At 40.2% G+C, this 20,254-nt stretch overlaps 1 protein-coding gene across 12 annotated transcripts; it reads left to right on the top strand.

Annotated features, from left to right (window-relative positions):
* The first annotated feature begins 1,471 nt into the window (after nt 1-1,471).
* Nucleotides 1,472-19,987, top strand: LOC129868528 (long-chain-fatty-acid--CoA ligase 4-like). Of its 12 annotated transcripts, none has more exons than XM_055942604.1 (16): nt 1,518-1,575; nt 3,909-3,969; nt 5,048-5,601; nt 5,897-6,074; nt 6,236-6,345; nt 7,501-7,639; nt 7,948-8,098; nt 8,402-8,525; nt 8,653-8,724; nt 8,942-9,081; nt 10,048-10,220; nt 11,953-12,027; nt 13,552-13,740; nt 13,956-14,070; nt 15,564-15,721; nt 15,881-19,987. In XM_055942604.1, the coding sequence occupies exons 3-16, from the start codon at nt 5,251-5,253 to the stop codon at nt 16,036-16,038; spliced, it is 2,133 nt and encodes a 710-aa protein (XP_055798579.1). In that variant the 5' UTR covers nt 1,518-1,575; nt 3,909-3,969; nt 5,048-5,250; the 3' UTR covers nt 16,039-19,987. The 12 variants fall into 12 exon arrangements, with proteins under 12 accessions (XP_055798577.1, XP_055798579.1, XP_055798584.1 ...); XM_055942609.1 differs by having other exon boundaries at nt 1,519-1,575; nt 5,368-5,601; XM_055942606.1 differs by having other exon boundaries at nt 1,519-1,575; nt 5,365-5,601.
* Nucleotides 19,988-20,254: the final 267 nt, after the last annotated feature.

The following is a 20,254-nucleotide window of genomic DNA, read 5'->3' as shown; positions in this document are numbered from 1 at the left end:
TGTACTGGCCTGTCTCCTGGTAGCGCCTCCATGCTCTGGACACTACGCTGACAGACACAGCAAACCTTTTTGCCACAGCTCGTATTGATGTGCCATCCTGGATGAACTGCACTACCTGAGCCACTTGTGTGGGTTGTAGACTCCGTCTCATGCTACCACTAGAGTGAGAGCACCGCCAGCATTCAAAAGTGACCAAAACATCAGCCAGGAAGCATAGGAACTGAGAAGTGGTCTGTGATCACCACCTGCAGAATCACTCCTTTTTTGGGGGTGTCTTGCTAATTGCCTATAATTTCCACCTTTTGTCTATTCCATTTGCACAACAGCATGTGAAATTTATTGTCAATCAGTGTTGCTTCCTAAGTGGACAGTTTGATTTCACAGAAGTGTGATTGACTTGGAGTTACATTGTGTTGTTTAAGTGTTCCCTTTATTTTTTTGAGCAGTGTAGGATGAGTCATGACTAGAATACAGTATATACATATAAAGTGGGTAAAACCATATGTAAACATTATTAAAGTGACCCAGTGATCAATTACTCTATGTACATTGGGCAAAGCAGTCTCTAAGGTACAGGGTAAAATACCGGGTGGTACCGGCTATTAACCGTGACTAAGGGCAGGGTACTGGGCGAAGGCCGGCTAGTGGAGACTCTTTAACATTCTGATGGCCTGGAGATGGAAGCTGTTTATCAGTCTCTCGGTCCCAGCTTTGATGCACCTGTACTGTCTCCTAGACCTAGATGGTAGTTTGTGAACAGGCTGTGGCTTGGGTGGCTGAGGTCATTGATGATCTTGGCCTTCCTGAGACACCGGTGATGCGTTGTAGTCTACTATCAGCTTCTTTGTTTTGTTGCTCTTGAGGGAGCGGTTATTTTCCTGCTACCACAATGCCAGGGCTCTCACCTCCCTGTAGGCTGTCTCGTCGTTGTTGGTCTTCAGGCCTACCACTGTTGTCATCTTCAGCACACTACACAAAGGTACATAGGTGTCTTCAGATACTATAACATTCACAACTTTTAAGTTAAAATGACTACTGATACAACTTCTCTCTTCTGCCAGCATTTACTATTTCTTTCAGTAATTTACACACTCAAGTTGGCTGCTTTCAATATATGTGGGAGATTGATCATTCAAGCAGCTGTTTAATTTTCCTATGTTGAAAATTTGAGGGAGAGAAATGTCCTCCATTACCAGTATTTTCATTCACAATGCAGCAGAGTGTAATGTCTGAATATCGACTTAACTGCAATGTATATTTCATACTGTAAAATGTATTGCTTAGTCTACAGGGATCTTGTATTACATTATGACCCACCTCATTCACAAGTGTAGACTAGAGTCAGATGAGATTATTTACTTATAACTGGTTGATATGCTTATGCGTATAAAGTGACAATATTATCAAACCTAAATTAAACCAAAGCGTCAAATAGGCATGGTCTTCAGACCCATTCTCATTGGCTCCGAGAGATGGACTCATATGACGTAAAGTTTCCGGGTTGTCTCCTCTTCGTTGGAGGTTACTGTCGGTCATTCATCCTGGCGTGGTCCCGCTGACGTCTCGGGTTCTGAGGTAAGTATACTAGCTAGGGAAATGTCTAAGTAAACTGCTAGATCATCTGTTATCATCATCATCTTATTTACATACATTTGGCAATATTTTATATATCCAATGTAAGAAAGCTATCTATGCCAACTTCATTCATATATTTGTTTATGATGCTCGCCCCAATGGTAACTTATCTGGCCAGCACACGCTGCCTCGCTAGAAGCCACAATGTGACATTGTTGTTGCTAATATGTTTTATTTGCTAGGCATCCGACAAAACGTCATAGTAATTTTCTCGGAAATGTCGTTTACATTTTTATTCAGCAACGACACCTATTCATATCAAGTACATGAAGCACATCATGGGTGTCTTGCACAGTGCCGCGTGGGTCTCAGTTTTCAAACATCTCATTGGAGTATAACAGTTGCCCGTTTCTTTTTAGATATGAGAACAATGATCGTACATTTGTTGGGATTAATAGCACGACTATTAGATACGAAGCTATGTCAAGGGAGTTGACAGAGATTACTCTCGGTCAGACACGGATATGGCTACACTCACTGGACCTTTTTTTAATGTATATTTTATAGATGTCCATCTCAAAGTCATGTACCATTTCCCAATAGTATACAACTAATGAACGTTTGAACAAACGATTTGATGTGGGTTATATACAGGTTTATATATGGGTTATGTATACACCACACGTGATGATGATATGGTTTATTCACCAAGAACAAAATGTGATATCAATAAATGAATTTGCAGTACCAGTCCTAATAACAGGAGAGAAAATGAATGCCATGGTCTGGTGGGCACACTTAAAATCAGTCATCACCCTCAATTGTTTTGATAGGGTGTTTGTGTTACAATTCCTACTGATGTTTGATGTAGACTTGTGTTTAAAGGCTTGAGCTACAGTACAAGGCTTGCATAGCTGGTTTTGTCGTTTTTCTGTCATGTGTTTTTATAGACACAGCAGTAGCATTGATTATCCTTTCTTACAACACAGCCTTGCTATGAGTCTTGGTCACATGTTTCATGAGTCACACAGTATTCTTCAGTGTGTGAAAGGTCATTGACATCAACTCAAGGTGAATATATTTACCAATGACATGCTTTTACGCAGTGGTGTAAAGTACCTAAGTAAGTCTTGTCCTGTTGTCCCCTCTACGACTGTAGAGAGGAACCTCATCACTTCCTGTCCAATACACTCCTATTGGATTAGAGTAGTTGTGGGTGGTAGCAGAAGAATGTATGTTAGCTCTGTGAGTGCAGCTGAGTTGACCAAAGAGCTGAGACCAGGGGTGAAGAATCTACAGTCGTCTTGTGTACAATAAACATTGTCTGGACTAGGCTATTTGTTCAGGAAAAGAGGAAGACCTGTGTTTTGTTAGCGTGCCTTGGAACAGTAGGTAAGGTAACCAATTTCTTCTCTTGTTCATTCTCTTGAAAGGGTTGCACTGTTTCGGGCTGCTCTTCACTGGTGTAGTGTTTTTCAGAAGTGTGTGCATGTGGTCAGAAGTGTGTGCATGTGATGCTCTCCCACAATTCTGATTCTGTTTCAAGGGCTGATATACCTGATACCTGCCTTTTTTATAATGGATATTTGAAAGTGGTAGGAAGATATTTTTTTTCTCACTGAATAAAAAATATTGATTGAAGAAGGAATTTGTCATGGCTGATTCCTTTCGGGGATGTTATGCCTGAGCTTTGTTGTGCCTATGTAGTAAATGGAATTAGGCAGATCAGTGGCACATGAGCACTATAAGCACTTGAGCCTTCATTAGTACATCAACAGGGACTGTCTGGAGGGATGTCAAGTGACAAGCATTTCATCATCAGGGCAACATAGCAGATCATGATGCAAGCATTACAACATGAACATTTGTACAAGTTCTGATCCTGTCGAGGCATGCTCAGCTGCTAGTTACAGTAGCAACAGTAAGATCAATTCGATAACCTTTTCAATGGAATGTGGGTCTTTTGGCACTGTGTTCCCCTTACCTCTGATGTCAAGCTGACCTCCATTAGGCTACATTGTGGCTCTCATTGTATTATACGTGGTTTGATATGGTTTAGTCTAAATGTTTTACTGAGTAGTGGATATAAAGAAGAAGATGGACTTGAGGATGGGGCTCAACTCTTTTTTTTCTTTGTTCAGGGCTTAAAATACTATTTTTGTTTAGGCTAGGATAAAGTCCTGAATAACATTCTGTGACACTTTTACACTTTCTAGTGTGCTGGTATTGCTCTTGCCAGTTGCCATCTTAGAATCTTGCGCAATGAAATAATCTGTTCTTTGGCTTACATGGAATCTGCTTTTGATATACTTGTATTTCCTTTATTTTGGCAGTTACCTTTAGGTCCAAAGGGTTGCCAAGTGGCACCAGAAATTTGGCGAAAGTAAAAGCGAAGTAAGAAAGTAAATGAATGTGTTACTGATATTACTTACATGTTTAAAATATTTTACTAGTAAATGGTTAAGGTTTCATGTTATGCTGTCAATCTCCCATTTAACTTAACCTAGCTTAACCTCTTTGGCTTTATAACCATTCTGCTGAGCTCTGTCTTCTTTGTATTTCAGTCTTTTCATTTAGGCCTACGTCATTCTCAAGGGGTATTTTCCTAGGGTAGGCTAGCGGTTAAAGCATTGTGCAAGTAACCGAAAGGTTGCTATTTCAAATCCTAAATCCAATAAGGTGAAAAATCTGTCAATATGCCTTTGAACAAGGCACCTAATCCTAATTGCTCCAGGGTCTCCGTTGATAATGGCATACCCTGGCCGTGGCCCCAACCTCTCATGGAGAGTTGGGATATGCAAAAACACATTTCCAATTCACACATGTATAATAGGGCAAATATAAGCACCCAAATTGTTATTAATATTATTTATTTACAACTTGTGTTGATCATTCTGATTATTCTACCTTATAATTGTTTCTCCGTCTTAACCAAGGCACCACCAATTGGCATAAATAAATACAGGTGTTCATTCAGCTTTTTAAAACACTGACCTAACATTCTTCCAGTGCTAGGAAATGATTGCACACTGCACGCATCAATTATAGATAAGATAAAAGATTGGTCAATGTTACTTAAGATTTGACAAACATGGGCCTAGATGTTTGTGAACAGCTGCATCAGCCATTGCAGTGCTCCATTGAAACTCAGCTATTTTGTCCAGCAATATAAAAACTATAATGATATATATATAAAATGCAGCTAGGTTTGATGCATTGGAATATATGCCTTGACATGAAACGCATTCAAAAAGCTTCTGAAAACAAATTAAGTCATTCAGTGTGGCTAGTCTATAAATTAGATTTTGCATTATGCACAGTGCATACTTGTGGCAACTAGCTAGCTCCTAGCTGTAGTGCTTCAATATGACTAACATGCTTCTCTCTCTCTCCAACTCTCTCTTTCTATCCATTTTTTTTTCTTCTTCCCCTATGCTGAACAATTTTTGACCAATCACCCTGCTGTCTATAGAGCTAGCATCACAGACCTCTTGTGTCAAGCCTTTCCATTGAGTCGTCTGGGTGCATGTGCTGCTACCTGTCCAATCTGTAATTACCGCCACCTGCCGTGGCAATCTTTCCATGACCTGAGAGCTGAACCGTCTGAACTCTCCCTGAAGCAGACACTTCTCCCTCAAGTCTCTATTTCTCTCCACTTCTGCCTCACCTTCAACCATGACGTTCAAAGTTGACATGCATTACGTAGTCTTCTTGCCTGTGTACCTATTGATGTGGCTGTACACTCTCATCACGTTTATCCCATGGTATTTCCTCACTAATGCTGGGAAGAAGAAAACCATGGCCAAGCGAGAGAAAGCCAAGTCCACCACAGGCAAAGCAGAGGGCCCCTATCGTTGTGTGGAGAACTTTGACAACCTGGCCCGGGAGGACTTTGAGGGAAAGGACACTCTAGACAAGCTGTTTGAGCATGCAGTGCAGCGCTTCGGCAACGCAGACTGCCTGGGAACCAGGGAGCTCCTAAATGAGGAGAACGAGATGCAACCGAGTGGCAAGATCTTTAAGAAGGTAGAGTGATCACACCCACTCCATCGCACAAGAAACTAATTAGAGTGCAGTGAAGATTCTGTGAAATAAGTTACTTCAGTTATGCAACCTGAAGTGGGTTTGTATAACTTCATATAAAATCTAACTGTCCTAGATGAAATCCCCTCTTGTAGAGTAATTGACTTGAATGTCATAAACGGTTTCACTGGAAATAACTTGATTTGACTCTCCAGTGGGATATTTTCCCCAGTGAACTGAAGGCCCTTAGTAGAACTAACCCTAATAGCCTGTTCCTGTGCTCTCTCCTCTGCTGCAGCTGATCCTGGGGGAGTACAGGTGGCTGTCCTATGATGAGGTGGACCAGATCATCAGTCATCTAGGTAGTGGACTAGCAGCCCTGGGCCAGCAGCCCAAGAGTACCATCGCCATCTTCTGTGAGACACGGGCAGAGTGGATGATCACTGCACAGGCCTGCTTCAGACGCAACTTTCCATGTAGGCGTTGACTGCAACATCTCCCTCTTTGATAATCTAACACTAGCAGATAAAGTGCCACTATATTGCATTATAAAGATATATCCTGTAAGAACAGTAATATATGTGATAACATTGTGCTGTGTGTTTGCATTTAAACAACATGTTTGGTTGTGTTGCAGTGGTCACTCTGTATGCCACCCTGGGGGAGGAAGCTGTGGCCTATGGGCTTAATGAGTGTGGGGCCACACACCTGATCACCAGCGCTGAGCTACTGGAAACTAAACTCAAGGTAGGAGTTATTAGTGGAAATTAATGGTTCACATTCCAGCCTAACTACACACTGCTGTTCTCAGCTCCTCTCTGCGGGAAAGAGAGCTGGGTCGTTCCACGAAATGGGTGCCTTTGCGTCCCTTTGATATTTTAAGTAGAAATTGTGCACCACTATTACATTTTAAAAGCCTGTTATATTAAATGAAGTGCCCTTTAATATAGACCACATGGATAATTCAATAAATCTGAATAAAGGCTTGCTAAAGTGCCAAAATTATACATTTTGACACGTCCCTCTGTCCACCCTGTGCCACATCTAGGAAGATTTCAACTCATGTAATCCAAACATTTCAACAAGTTTCACCATCAGCCCTACTTATTTCTGTTGCTTTGATAAAGGCCCAGTGATTCATTTGTTTTCCTAATTTTAAGGTGAACCCTATTACATGAACTGAACTCTTGTTTTAATATGGTGAAAAAATTACTTATTTTCTTTTTTAAAGAAACATTGAACATCTAATAGATATATCACAGTGTAAAAGCAGGTGAGCTGGTTCTACTCTTTTTGGCCATTTTCTGATGTTTTGTGGTGGAAAACTGAGTGGGTCGATCACACCACATCAACCCTGTTATCATTAGATAGACTAGAGATGTTTTAGCAATATTTTTTGGGGGGTTGAAACTTGCATTCAATTGCCACTCAGTGTTGCACGCAAGCTTCCATTCCTCCTGTCACGAGGGGATTTATGGCTGATTTAAGATGAAATCGTCAACTCTGTTGCAGTCAACCCTGTTACTTTATTTGGCCCTTACTATTGTAATGTTTGTTATTTAACCTCTTGAGATGGAAAAAATGTGTTTTTTTAATGAATTTGAATATGTGCTCTTTATTACAGAATGTTAAAATTAGGTGAAATCCAACATTTTTTTTGTTTTACCAAGTTACACTTCTCAAAACGAATGACCCAGCTATCTTCAGACAGGATGTGTGTAATCACCTCCGTAGGTGAAGGAGGAAGTTAAAAACACATGGGGTGTTTGTGTGTGAACTGAGATGTGTTGTTCACCTGAAAAACAAACCCCTGATATCATAAAAACTTGAATGAACCCTAAAGGGCTGAGATTACTCATGTCCAAAGTCATGCCAAATAATGTCTTCCTATGTGTCTGACAGAATGTTTTGCCAGATATGCGCAACCTGAAGCACGTTATATATGTGGACAACAAGAGCATCAGCAGGGCGGGCTACCCTGAGGGCATTCAGATCTACAGCATGCAGGCAGTACAGGAGTTGGGAGCCAAACCTGACAACTGTATGTGAAAACACATCAACAGCACTTTTCATATACAAAACACACAGGTCATACTGTTGGGTCACTGTTTTAGGACACCCTGTTATGTCAAACAGTGTTTGCACTGAAACTTGAGTTTACATATGGCCCAAATGCCATTGTAGAGATGGTAAAATGTATAAGCAGCTAAACAAAGTCTGATGAAGTACAATATGCACATATGCTGGAAGTTTAGTTTCCCACTGTGTAGTAAAGCATGTACTGGCTTGGACTGTACCATTTATTTTCTAAGTATTATTAAGTGATGTGTCCCCCTGTGCTCCTGGCAGTGAGTGTAGCTGTGCAGCGCCCCCAGCCCACAGATCTGGCCGTGGTCATGTACACCAGCGGCTCCACAGGACGACCCAAAGGAGTCATGATCATCCACAGCAACCTGATCGCTGGCATGACGGGCCAGTGTGAGAGGATCCCAGGACTGGGGTGAGCAGAGCACTCTACTGCAGCGACTTTATCAGTATATAACCAACATTTAACTAGGCTAGTCAGGTCTCTGCGTCACATTCCCATGTCAGACACAATGTTTTGAAACAGCAGACAGTGTAATGTACTGATGATACCCTTGCCTGAACATGATTAATCATGCACTCTTTTGACTAAACTTGATAATTAGATAAACAGTATTGTCGAAGTGCATAACCACTGTGGTGCAGTGTTACAGATATTGATGATGTAAAGTGTTGTCTCATCTTCATATTGCCAAGTTGTGTTTGTGTCCATGTGCAGGCCAAAGGATACCTACATTGGCTACCTGCCTCTAGCTCATGTGCTGGAAATGACTGCTGAGATCTCATGTATGACGTATGGCTGCAGGATTGGCTACTCTTCTCCACAAACACTCTCTGACCAGGTAATAGACTCAGCAGTTTGATCTAAACCGATAGAATTGATCATGCATATTTAAAACTAAAACTATATATTTGTTTTTGCAATGTGGGCAACAATCTAATGTTATTTTTATATCTTCTCTTTTGCAGTCAACAAAAATCAAGAAGGGCAGTAAAGGAGACTGCTCTGTGTTGAGGCCTACTCTGATGGCAGCTGTACCGGTAAGAACTAGCATCCTTCCTTTAAACTTTCTGCTTATCGCTGATGTGTTAGTGTTCTATGAAAAGGCTGGCTCCTTTAGAGATTTTTAGAAGTCTGCTTTAGAGGACATCTTCTAACAGGTAATTATGTTGGTTCTTTCATAACTATCCTGCAGCATTTATGTCCTCTGTAGACAGTGGAAGCAGAGATATAAGATGTTTATCTGTTATCTGTCAGGAAATAATGGACCGAATCTACAAGAATGTGATGAACAAGGTGCAGGAGATGAGCTATGTGCAGAGGACACTCTTTAAACTGGGCTACAACTACAAACTGGAACAGATCAAAATGGGCTACGATGCCCCACTCTGCAACATGTGAGTACACAAGGACACACACACACACACACACACACACTGCAGCATGTTTCTATCTACCATACACAATCCTGTTACATGCACATAGCTGTCTCTATAGGTCAGATCCCTGATACAAGATTAGTGCATAAATAAAATGTAATTGGTCATATGCGCCGAATACAGCAGGTGTAGACTTTACAGGGAAATGGTTACTTATGAGCCCATTCGCAACAATGCAGAGTTAAGAAACGAAGACAAATATTTGCTAAATAAAAAAAACGAAATAGTAACACATTAAAAAACAGTAACGAGGCTATATACGAGGACTACCAGTACCAAATCAATGTGCAGGGGTATGAGGTAATACAGTATGTACATGTGGGTAGAGGTATAAGTGACTAGGCAGTCAGGATAAATAATAAACAGAGTAGCAGCAGTTTATGTGAAAGTGTGTGTGTAAGCATATTTATGTTGGAGTGTGTGGGTAGAGTCTAGTGAGTATGCATAGAGCCTGTGCAAGGGAGTCAGTGCAAAACAATTAAGATAAAGAAAATAAATATTAAAGGAGGTCGAGGTAAATTGTCCGGGTGGCCATTTGATGAACTGTTCAGCAGTCTTATGGCTTGGGGGTAGAAGCTGTTCATCTGGGATGATGGTGTTGATGTGAGCCATGACCAGCCTTTCAAAGCATTTCATGGCTTCAGATGTGTGTGCTACAGGGCGGTAGTCATTTAGACAGGTTACCTCTGGAATCTGTGTATTTTAAGTGTACTGTATGCTTGTGTGTATTTTGACTGGTTTTGGAGGAAACCATATTTTTATGTCTGCCAGTCAATGCTGCTTATCAGATATCAGGGTGTCCTTCTGACTGATAAGGGTTGATTACGAAATAGCTCTATTTGATATCAGAGTGAAATTGCATCAGTAAACATGAACTAATGGTTAAGTTCGAAGTTGATTTCCTTCCTCTGTCCTGTCCGTCAGGCTGCTGTTTAAGAAGGTGAAGGCTCAGCTGGGAGGGAACATCAGGATGATGCTGTCAGGAGGAGCGCCCCTGTCCTCCGCCACCCAGCGCTTCATGAACATCTGCTTCTGCTGCCCCGTGGGACAGGGCTACGGCCTCACAGAGACCTGCGGAGCAGGTACCATCACAGAGGGTGAGTCAGGGCAGGCACAGCCATGGACTACTACTACTGGGGTCAGGGCATAAAATTAACACCTGTCAAATGTGGGTAGATTTTGGTATTGGTGGGTAAGAATGTATATTTCACCAGCCACATTGGTGGGTGGTCAATGTGCAGGGCTCTATAGTGAGAGCATTACATTTGCGATAAAAATAGTAAAAAGTCAAGGATGAGCACATGTAGAGTTAGGGTTAGAAAAATGCTGCAGTATCTGTTTTCAAAGTATTTTTTCGGTTTTGTTTCATAGCTGCTAATTGCATGAAGACATAGGAAACCTGTATATCCCATCTCGTGTAAAAAAACATTGCCTGGCAGGGGAGCTGTGCGCAATGGGTGAAGTGCTGATATATTCAATTTTGGAGGCGCTACAAGTTTGTCTAATTTACTCAAAAAGTCTACAAAGTAAAGTGAGACTTTGTCCTTGTGTTTCTTGGCTATTTACATTGTGTTCACAAGCTTGGTTGTTTTTAAACATTAGTTTGAGTCTGCTGCATCAACTTATAGCAAAGAGACGCCCTAGTCAGATCCTAAATCTCACAGACACGTGACAGGACTCGAGTGGTCACGGTACCACTGTAACCCCCCGCCCTTAAAGGGGCAGCTGAACATTTTGATCCTGATATTTGGATTGAAAGACTCGGGTCACAAAAAATGAACTGAAATTGAGCAATATACCACAGTACTTCTTACTAATACATTTCTTGTTTTAGAAACATTACAGAGCATGGTCATCTGTTTGTGTTTGTTTATTTATGTAATTATGGGGGGGAAATATTTTGGTTGGTAAAAAATCTGAGTGGCAGGTAGATGTTTTAATCGTAGTAGTAGTGTGTAGGAGAATGGTGGGCGCTCTGTCATTTGAGAGTCTTCACCATTGTGTTTTTTGTTAGGAAATTATATTATGCATAATTATGCATGCTATGGCAATTTGGGCTTTAGCCAAGACAGGTCTTTGAGAGCATGCTATTGCTCAGGCTTCTTTTTAATCTATTGAGTTGCCCTGAGAGTTTCATGTCTTTAAACACACATACTCTGAGGTAAATGTCTTTGTTCAAGCCCCAACCTGTGAAAGGTTCTGTGATACTGGGATTGTTGATGGCAGAGGAATGGCAGCTATACTAATTATAACTATTTTGCTTCAATCGGCTTTGCCGTTTAGGTCACGCAGGTATTTCTCACTTTTCAGTGGATTCTGAATGTGGAAGGATATGCTTGTGAGACGCTATGCAGCAGTATTTGAGTGTGAAACAGTTTGTCAAATGATGCCAAATAACCACTGGGGCCGATAAGGCCATATCATTTAACAGGACTTCAGGACATTGATTCTTGGAACTTTCTTGGAAGGCAGAGGACAATGTACAAGTTCTTAGTTTAAAAACAAACACAATATTATATTTGATAAAACAATGTATTGTGTTTGCTATGATTTGATTTTCCTCATAGATCAAAGCAGTGTATGAACTTAACATGACAGTGTTGAAATTGTGAGCTTCCGCTCTCTGGTCAATCTGAAGCACAAGTATGTCTGTTGCTTTATGCCCCAGGTACATGAGCACTGATGCTTATTCTTTAATAAGAAAATCTTGATTTGAGAAATATTCCGAGACTCGTTTTTAGTAGGCCATGTTACAGCCTACTACTGGCATCAAGTATTAAACTCTACGTGGTGTCTTTATTTATCTGTGATTGTGTGTTTTGACTCCAGTTGCAGACTACAGCACTGGGAGAGTAGGAGCCCCCCTCATCTGCTGTGAGGTGAAACTACGAGACTGGGTTGAGGGTAAGACATTAAGCCTATAGAAACACACACTTATTTATGAACATTTTTGATAAAGTGTACTGCACTGTTGAGGAGAGCTTTCAAGTAAGAATTTTACTGTATTGTTTACACCAGTTTTCAAACCTTTTCAGCAGGGACCCCAAATTTTTTGCCATTATTTCTCGGGACGCCATTTTTTCCCGCCAGATCTTCTGGCGAACACAACCAAAATCAAATAACAAAGCCTTAAAATCTGTACATTTTGATTTTCACATCAACAAATAACGTTTGATTCATTACATTTTCTCTCTAAGAGAACCAATACATACAGTGACTTTAGAAGGTATTCATACCCCTTGACTCGTTCCACATTTTGTTGTTACAGCCTGAATTTAAACTAAAATAATTCTCACCCATCTACACACAATACCCCATAATGACAAAGTGAACACATATTTTTGGACATTTTTGCAAATGTATTGAAAATTAAATACAGTTATCTAATTGACAGAGTGAAAAGAAGGAAGCCTGTACTGAATAAAAAATATTCCAAAACATGCATCCTGTTTGCAACAAGTTCTAAAGTAAAACTGCAAAACATGTGGAAAAGCAATTCACTTTTTGTCATGAATACTAAGTATTTGTTTGGAGCAAATTCAATGCAACACATTACCGAGTACCACTCCATATTTTCAAGCATAGCTGCACCATTGGCCTCATGGTAAAAATCCATGAGCGGTTTCCTTCCTCACTGAGTAAGGAAGGACACCTGTATCTTTGTAGTGACTGGGTGTATTGATACACCATCCAAAGTGTAATTAATACCATGCTCAAAGGGATATTTAATGTCTGCTTTATTTTTACCCATCTACCAATACTACAGGTGCCCTTCTCTGTGAGGCATTGGAAAAGCTCCCTGGTCTTTGTGGTTGAATCTATGTTTGAAATTCACTGCTCGACTGAGAGAGCTTACAGATAATTGGATGTGTGGGGCACAGAGATGAGGTAGTCATTAAAAAAATGTAATAACACTATTGCACACACTGAGTCCATGCAACTTATGTGGCTTGTTAAGCACATTTTTACTCAACTTATTTAGGCTTGCCATAAAAATGGGGTTGAATACTTAATGACTCAAGACATCTCAGCTTTTCATTTAAAAAAAAATTGAATTTGTAAAAATGTCTAAACATATTTCCACTTTGACAATATGGGGTATTGTGTGTAGAACAGATACCAAACATCTCTATTTAATCCATTTTAAATGCAGGCTGTAACACAACAACACGTAGAAAAAGTAAAGGGGTGTGAATATGATGTTTTCCACACACATATAGTATGCATATCATGGATGACCTGGACACCCTCGTTCAGTAGCTGCCCTGTTTGCCTCCTTTGCTTGTTGTTACCGTATTTGCATGTGGCTCTCATTATGTGCCTTGATTAGTTTCCATGTGGTTAGTTTCTTCCTGTTCCAAACAATCCTTTTATTCAGCTATTCTCTCCCACCATGCCTCACTCTTATCTGCCCACTGTGTTTCCAAGGCGGATACACCAGCCAGGACCAACCCCACCCCCGTGGAGAGATCATGATTGGTGGGCCCAACGTTACCATGGGTTACTATAAGAGCGAGCACCTGAACAATGACTTCTGGGTAGATGAGCAGGGCCAGAGGTGGTTTTGTACCGGGGATGTGGGGGAGATCCACTCTGATGGCTGTCTGCAGATAGTGGGTGAGTGGCTGAGAGGAGGTGGAGAACATCTGAATAATATCATCAGTGCTCACTGTTCATTGCACAACAGCTGCCTCTCAACACTTTATGACCATGAAGTAATACTGTCATAAACTATTCAAATTGATCTAAACAATGCTAACTGCCATAAAACCTCTCAGTGCTATCCTGCCATATTTCAGTCTTCTCACTGACCCTCTCTGCTTTGTTTGTAGACCGTAAGAAGGACCTGGTCAAACTACAGGCTGGAGAATACGTGTCCTTGGGGAAAGTGGAGTCTGCTCTGAAGAACTGCCCCCTTATTGACAACATCTGTGCATATGCAAACAGGTAACTCTTCTGTCTGCTTTATTATACCACATACACTACTGGTCACTTAGAAATGTCCTTGTTTTTTAAAGAAAATCTAATTTTTTGTCCATTTAAAATAAGATAAAATTGATCAGAAATACAGAGTAGACATTGTTAATGTTGTAAATGACTTGTCGCTGGAAACGGCTGGTTTTTAATGGATTGTCTACATAGGCGTACTGAGGCCCATTATCAGCAACCATCACTCCTGTGTTCCAATGGCATGTTGTGTTAGCTAATCCAAGTTGATCATTTTAAAAGGCTAATTGATCATTAGACAACAATTTTGCAATTATGTTAGCACAGCTGAAAACTGTTGTGCTGCTTTTAATGAAGCAATAAAACTGGCCTTCTAGACTAGTTGAGTATCTGGATCATCAGCATGTGTGGGTTCGATTACTAGCTCAAAATGGCCAGAAACAAAATTCTTTCTTCTGCTACTCGTCAGTCTATTCTTGTTCTGAGAAATGAAGGCTATTCCATGTAAGAAATTGCCAAGAAACTGAAGATCTTGTACAACGCTGTGTACTACTCCCTTCACAGAACAGCGCAAACTGGCTCTAACCAGAATAGAAAGAGGAGTGGGAGGCCCCGGTGCACAACTTAGCAAGAGGACAAGTACGTTAGAGTGTCTAGTTTGAGAAACAGACGGCTCAAGTCCTCAACTGGCAGCTTCATTAAATAGTACCCGCAAAACACCAGTCTCAACGTCAACAGTGAAGAGGCGACTCCGGGATGCTGGCCTTCTAGGCAGAGTTGCAAAGAAAGAGCCATATCTCAGACTGGCTGAAAAAATTAAGATGGGCAAAAGAACACAGACACTGGACAGAGGAACTCTGTTTTCAGCTGTGCTAACATAATTGTAAAGGGGTTTTCAAATGATCAATTAGCCTATTAAAATTATTAACTTGGATTGGCTAACACAACGTGCATTTGGAACACAGGAGTGATGGTTGCTGATAATGGTCCTTTTTAAAAATGTATTTATTTCACTAGGCAAGTCAGTTAAGAACAAATTCTTATTTTCAATGACGGCCTAGGAACAGTGTTTTTTTTTTTTTTTTTACCTTGTCAGCTCGGGGATTCGATCTTGCAACCTTTCAGTTACAAGTCCAACACTCTCACTTGGCTACCTATCTACATAGGCCTCTATACGCCTATGTAGATATTCCATAAAAAAATATGCAGTTTCCAGCTACAATAGTCATTTACAACATTAACAATGTCTACACTGTATTTCTGATCAATTTTATGTTATTTTAATGGACAAAAAATTAAATTAGCTTTTCTTTCAAAAAACAAGGACATTTGTAAGTGACCCAAACTTTTGAACGGTAGTGTAGGTTTTACATTGATACCAAATGCATTTGTGGTTATGTTTTAGTAGTTATTCTACATGTATCACCCCTAAAACATATTCAATGTGCATGCTCAAGTCTAGTCTGTATCATTTTATTTTCTCTTGCTTTTAGTGACCAGAACTACGTGATAAGCTTTGTGGTACCGAACCAGAAGCAGCTGACAACTCTGGCCAATAACAACGGCATAAGTGTTGCCTGGGAGGAGATCTGTAACCACCCAGCCATGGAGAAGGAGGTCCTGAAGGCCATCAAAGAGGTGGCTGCCTCAAGTAAGGCTGAAACCTACTCTGACACATATCTTGTTAACTTGACTAACCAGATGGACAATAACCTAGAATTAATAGACACATAATTTTAGTGTGTGACAAGAGGGCTTTGCTCATGCCATGCATATCCCTTTTATATTAACCATTTTGCGCCCCCCCCAGTCAAACTGCAGCGTTTTGAGATCCCAGTGAAAGTGCGTCTAAGCCCAGAGCCCTGGACTCCTGAGACTGGCCTGGTGACAGATGCATTCAAACTGAAGAGGAAGGAGCTGAAGAATCACTTTCAGACTGATATAGAGAGAATGTACGGAGGAAAGTAGAGCCACCATCTGATCTAACCAAAGAACGGTTTCCTTACAACTTTCACCAGTGATGTGTGTCTGAATAATAATACTATTTATTTGTATAGCGCTTTTCATAAGAGTTATCTCGAAGCTCTACAGAAAAAGCAACACTTGAGTGTAAAAAACATTAGGAACACCTTCTTAATATTGAGTTGCATCCCGTTTTGCCCTCAGAACATTCTCAATTCGTCAGGGGAAGGACTCTACAAGGTGTTGAAAGTGTTCCACAGGGATGCTGGCCCATGTTGACTCCAATGCTTCACACAGTTGTGTCAAATTGGCTGGATGTCCTTTGGGTGGTGGACCATTCTTGATGCACACAGGAAACTGTTGTGTGTGGAAAAACCCAGCAGTGTTGCAGCTCTTGACACACTCAAACCGGTGCGCCTGGCACCTACTACCATACCCCATTCAAAGGCATTTCAATATTGTTCCTTGCCCATTCATGTCTCAATTGTCTCAAGGCTTAAACATTTTCTTTAACCCGTTTCCTCCCCTTCTTCTACACTGATTGAAGTGGACTTAACAGGTGACATCAATAAGGGATCATAGCTTTCACCTTGATTCACCTGGTCAGTCTGTTATGGAAAGAGCAGGTGTTCCTAATATCTGTACACTCTGTGTTTAAAAACAACATACATTTAGAATCAAGGCAGGTAAAATAGCAATAGTGGGCTAGGTGCGATTTATTATTTTTTGCTTCGGACTAGGACTGAAAAAGACACTGTAGAAGTGGAATTTAAGGCCCGTTTTAAAAGTTTAGAGTGATGGAGAGGCTCAGGTCGTCAGGGAGAGCATTCCATAGGAGAGGGGCTAGGGAGCAGAAGGCTCAGTCCCCTTAGTTCGGAATGTGTGTAAATGTGTCTGAGTGTGTGTGTGTATGCTCGCGTGTGTTTGCATATGCTTCAAAGCATTATGCCTGTGAACTGTAGAATTGTTGTTCCACGCCATCTTTTTTGTCAAATTATGAATGTCAGTCCATAAAGTCCAGCACAGAGGGATCAGCTGGTTAGTTACAGCTATTTGTGTACATGCAGTTGTCTCCATGCTTGGGGGACCGCACAGCGTTGTGCAAAACTGCAATTTGAATGCAAGTCTTGTATTTGCATATTGTAATTTGCCTTTGGAATGTATCATTTTTTTGTCTAAGGGAGTTGGGTGTCATGTCTTGTGAATTGGCCATTGTCAATTTTAGAAATTTCCTGTAGCTGTAAGACAGGGTTGGGCAATTGGTGACCCCCTATTGTAGGCCCGAGGATCAATTTCCAAACATAGGGCAGCCCCCCCCCCCCACCCAAAAGTACTTTCATTATTTAAAATAATGTAGGAACTCATTCGGAGGCCACACTTACTGTTGAGCGTTAGAATAGTAAAATACACAAGGTGCAATTTCTAAATGTGATATAATAACAGAAAAACTGCTGATGCACACCAGTCACTCAATTAGCCATGGCAGCTAACAATTTTTAGATTGTCTTGCCAGCTTTCTAAACTTGTAGTAATCATTGTCGAATTCCGATCAGGCACGTGACCAGGGCCCCTATTGATTTAGTTAATTACTCTCACTCAGATACAGTTATAGCTGATTTCGGGATTGTATATCGATTCGCAAAATGTGTACAATTTCAGGAAATTAGCTTTAAAATTGTAAAGATTTCTCTCCCCCATAGCAAAATGGTTAGAATTGCAGGAGATTCGCTGTAAAACTGTCATTTTTTTCTCTCTCTGCCCCATGACAAAATGTGTAGAATTGCAGGAAATGTACTTTAAAATGTACATTTTTCTCTCCACCGTCAAATCTTGCTTAGGGCCCCCAAAAGGCTAGGTCCGGCCCTGGAATAACGTGGTGAGGAGGAGCTTTGTGGACCCATACACTCCGGAAGTAATTTATCCAGCCAAACTTGCATAGTTAGCCAGCTAGTTTAGTCAAATCAAATGTCACATGCGCCGACTACAACAAGTGTAGACTTTACTGTGAAATGCTTACTTACGAGCCCTTTCCCAACAATGCAGAGTTAAAAAGTAAGACAATATTAGCAAAAAGGGAAAACCGTGGAAAACAAGCTCTGGACAGGATATAGCTGGGCGCACATGTGCACTAGGCTAATTCAGGACACAGAGATTGTAGTTTTTATGCCCTAATATGGTGGGGGAAAGTTAGATTAAAACAATTCAGACACTGAAACGAGTACATCAGATGACACAAATTTAAGGAGAGCAAATCGATATACAATCCCAAAATCAGCTGTAACTGTCAATAGTAAAACAAAGTTTAAAACGATATTTGAGTAAAACTGAATCCATAAAATGAATGGTGAAGTCGCTTACGGACACGGTAGCGTTCTCCTCCTCACCACTCTATAGTTAAACTACTTAACTCTCTTAAGTAAATTATCTGCACAAATGGATTGATTGAACAAATCAGTTGACTGCATGTATGGGTATGGATGTGAGTACGCAGATCCGCAAGCAACTGTGGCCCATCAGGATATAATCCGATTTTTTTTGTGTCCACCACTCCCATCAACGTTGCCCTAACCTACTGGTAGTTTGATGAAAATAAAACAATATGCTGCCCCCTAGTGTGCAAGCCCCCACAGTGCTGCTGTATACATTTGCTTGTTCTATACATAGGATCACATTACTGCCACAAGACTGCCGTGCCCCCACAATCGTTAGGCTATTGCACATAGTTGAAACATGAGTGTAATTTTGGAAATTTCTGTCACCTGTGCTTGTTTAATTTTGGTTTTCGTGTTTTGAACCTACTCATGACATTGTCATAGTGACACAACCCAACCCAAGCATGTCACGTTATGTTTTGGATTTTTCAGGTACTAGGTCTGGTATTGTGAATATCATTCTTGCTATGTTACAGAATGGATTATCATTTCTGTTTGAAGATGGTCCTTTAGCCTCTGTTTCATGCTGATCTCTACCTACACCTCTGTTTTTGTATACTGTACAATATTTATAGACTTCGGTTATATTGTTTCAAGTCATCTTTATAATGTAATAGTTCTACATTTCTGACCTCTGGATCTGCCAATTTAATAGTCTGTATGCTCTTGAATAATTGTATATTTATCAAGATATGAAATACTCAATATAATTCAATGCAATTTTTAGATGATATGCTGTTAAATCCAATTGAGTACCATGTGTAAATAAAACTTGAATGTAAAGATTTTGTATGCATGTACATTAAGGTCAAGTTAAATTTTGAGCCATTTGATATTTTTTTGTTGATGAATTTGATACTATTGAATTGTTTAAAGGTCACAATTGTGCTTCTTGAAACTTTGTGTGGAACGTTGACAAATGCTGTGAATAGGCAAGTTTGCTTCAGCAAATGTACCAACATTCAAAGCTAATGAGTTATAGCATTCTGAAGCTGTTTAACCTGGCATATAATGCAGTAAGAGGGAATTTATGGTGTAGTGACCAAATGAAACATGCAAATTAATGCCAAAAATGTATATTCCAGGATGCATTCGTATCATAAAATACAATTGAACTATTATGCACATATCCTCAATGGCCAACACATTGGGATAAAACATAGACACTGTTACAATTAGCCATGATATGACTAATCTATTGTCATATCACGGCTATGTTCCAATAGGAGTTAGAAAGGTCAAAAAGCCACTACATGTTTTTTGTCAATGTTTTATAATTTTTTACACTCAGGGTTAACTATACATCAACCAAGAATGCACTGCAGTAGTAATTATTTTATCTTATGTTAATTGTGAAACACTGACCTTCATATTTTGTCAGCTCATTTGTATTATTTATAAAAATCTGTTACGTGTATGAAACAGTGTGTTGAGGGATGGGCAGTGTGTACATTCTGGTTAAGTCATTTTCTGTACATGTACTTTTTATATGAATATATTAAAGCTTTCTGCCCACTGTAAAATGTTTTTTTTATTATTTGAAGAAGTGTCAGTCAGATGAATATTAAGTATTGTTCAATGATATACAATTAGGTTCACTAGTTTAAATCTACCACATTATTTCACAGTTCTGTAAAGAAAGAGATATTCTCCCTATCATTGGAGCAAGCTTTGCAAATCTTTCAAGCAAGGATAATGACTGAATTTAAACCATGCCCAAGGTATGAAGTGATGAACGAGTCTGGTTCCTCATTTAAATAGGTAGTGTAGGGCTCACTTGGAGTCATGGC

This window comes from Salvelinus fontinalis, chromosome 13, assembly GCF_029448725.1.
Source record: "Salvelinus fontinalis isolate EN_2023a chromosome 13, ASM2944872v1, whole genome shotgun sequence".
Lineage (NCBI taxonomy): Eukaryota > Metazoa > Chordata > Actinopteri > Salmoniformes > Salmonidae > Salvelinus > Salvelinus fontinalis.
The sequence above is the reverse complement of the archived record's forward strand: the minus strand, read 5'-3'. Positions and strand labels throughout refer to the sequence as shown.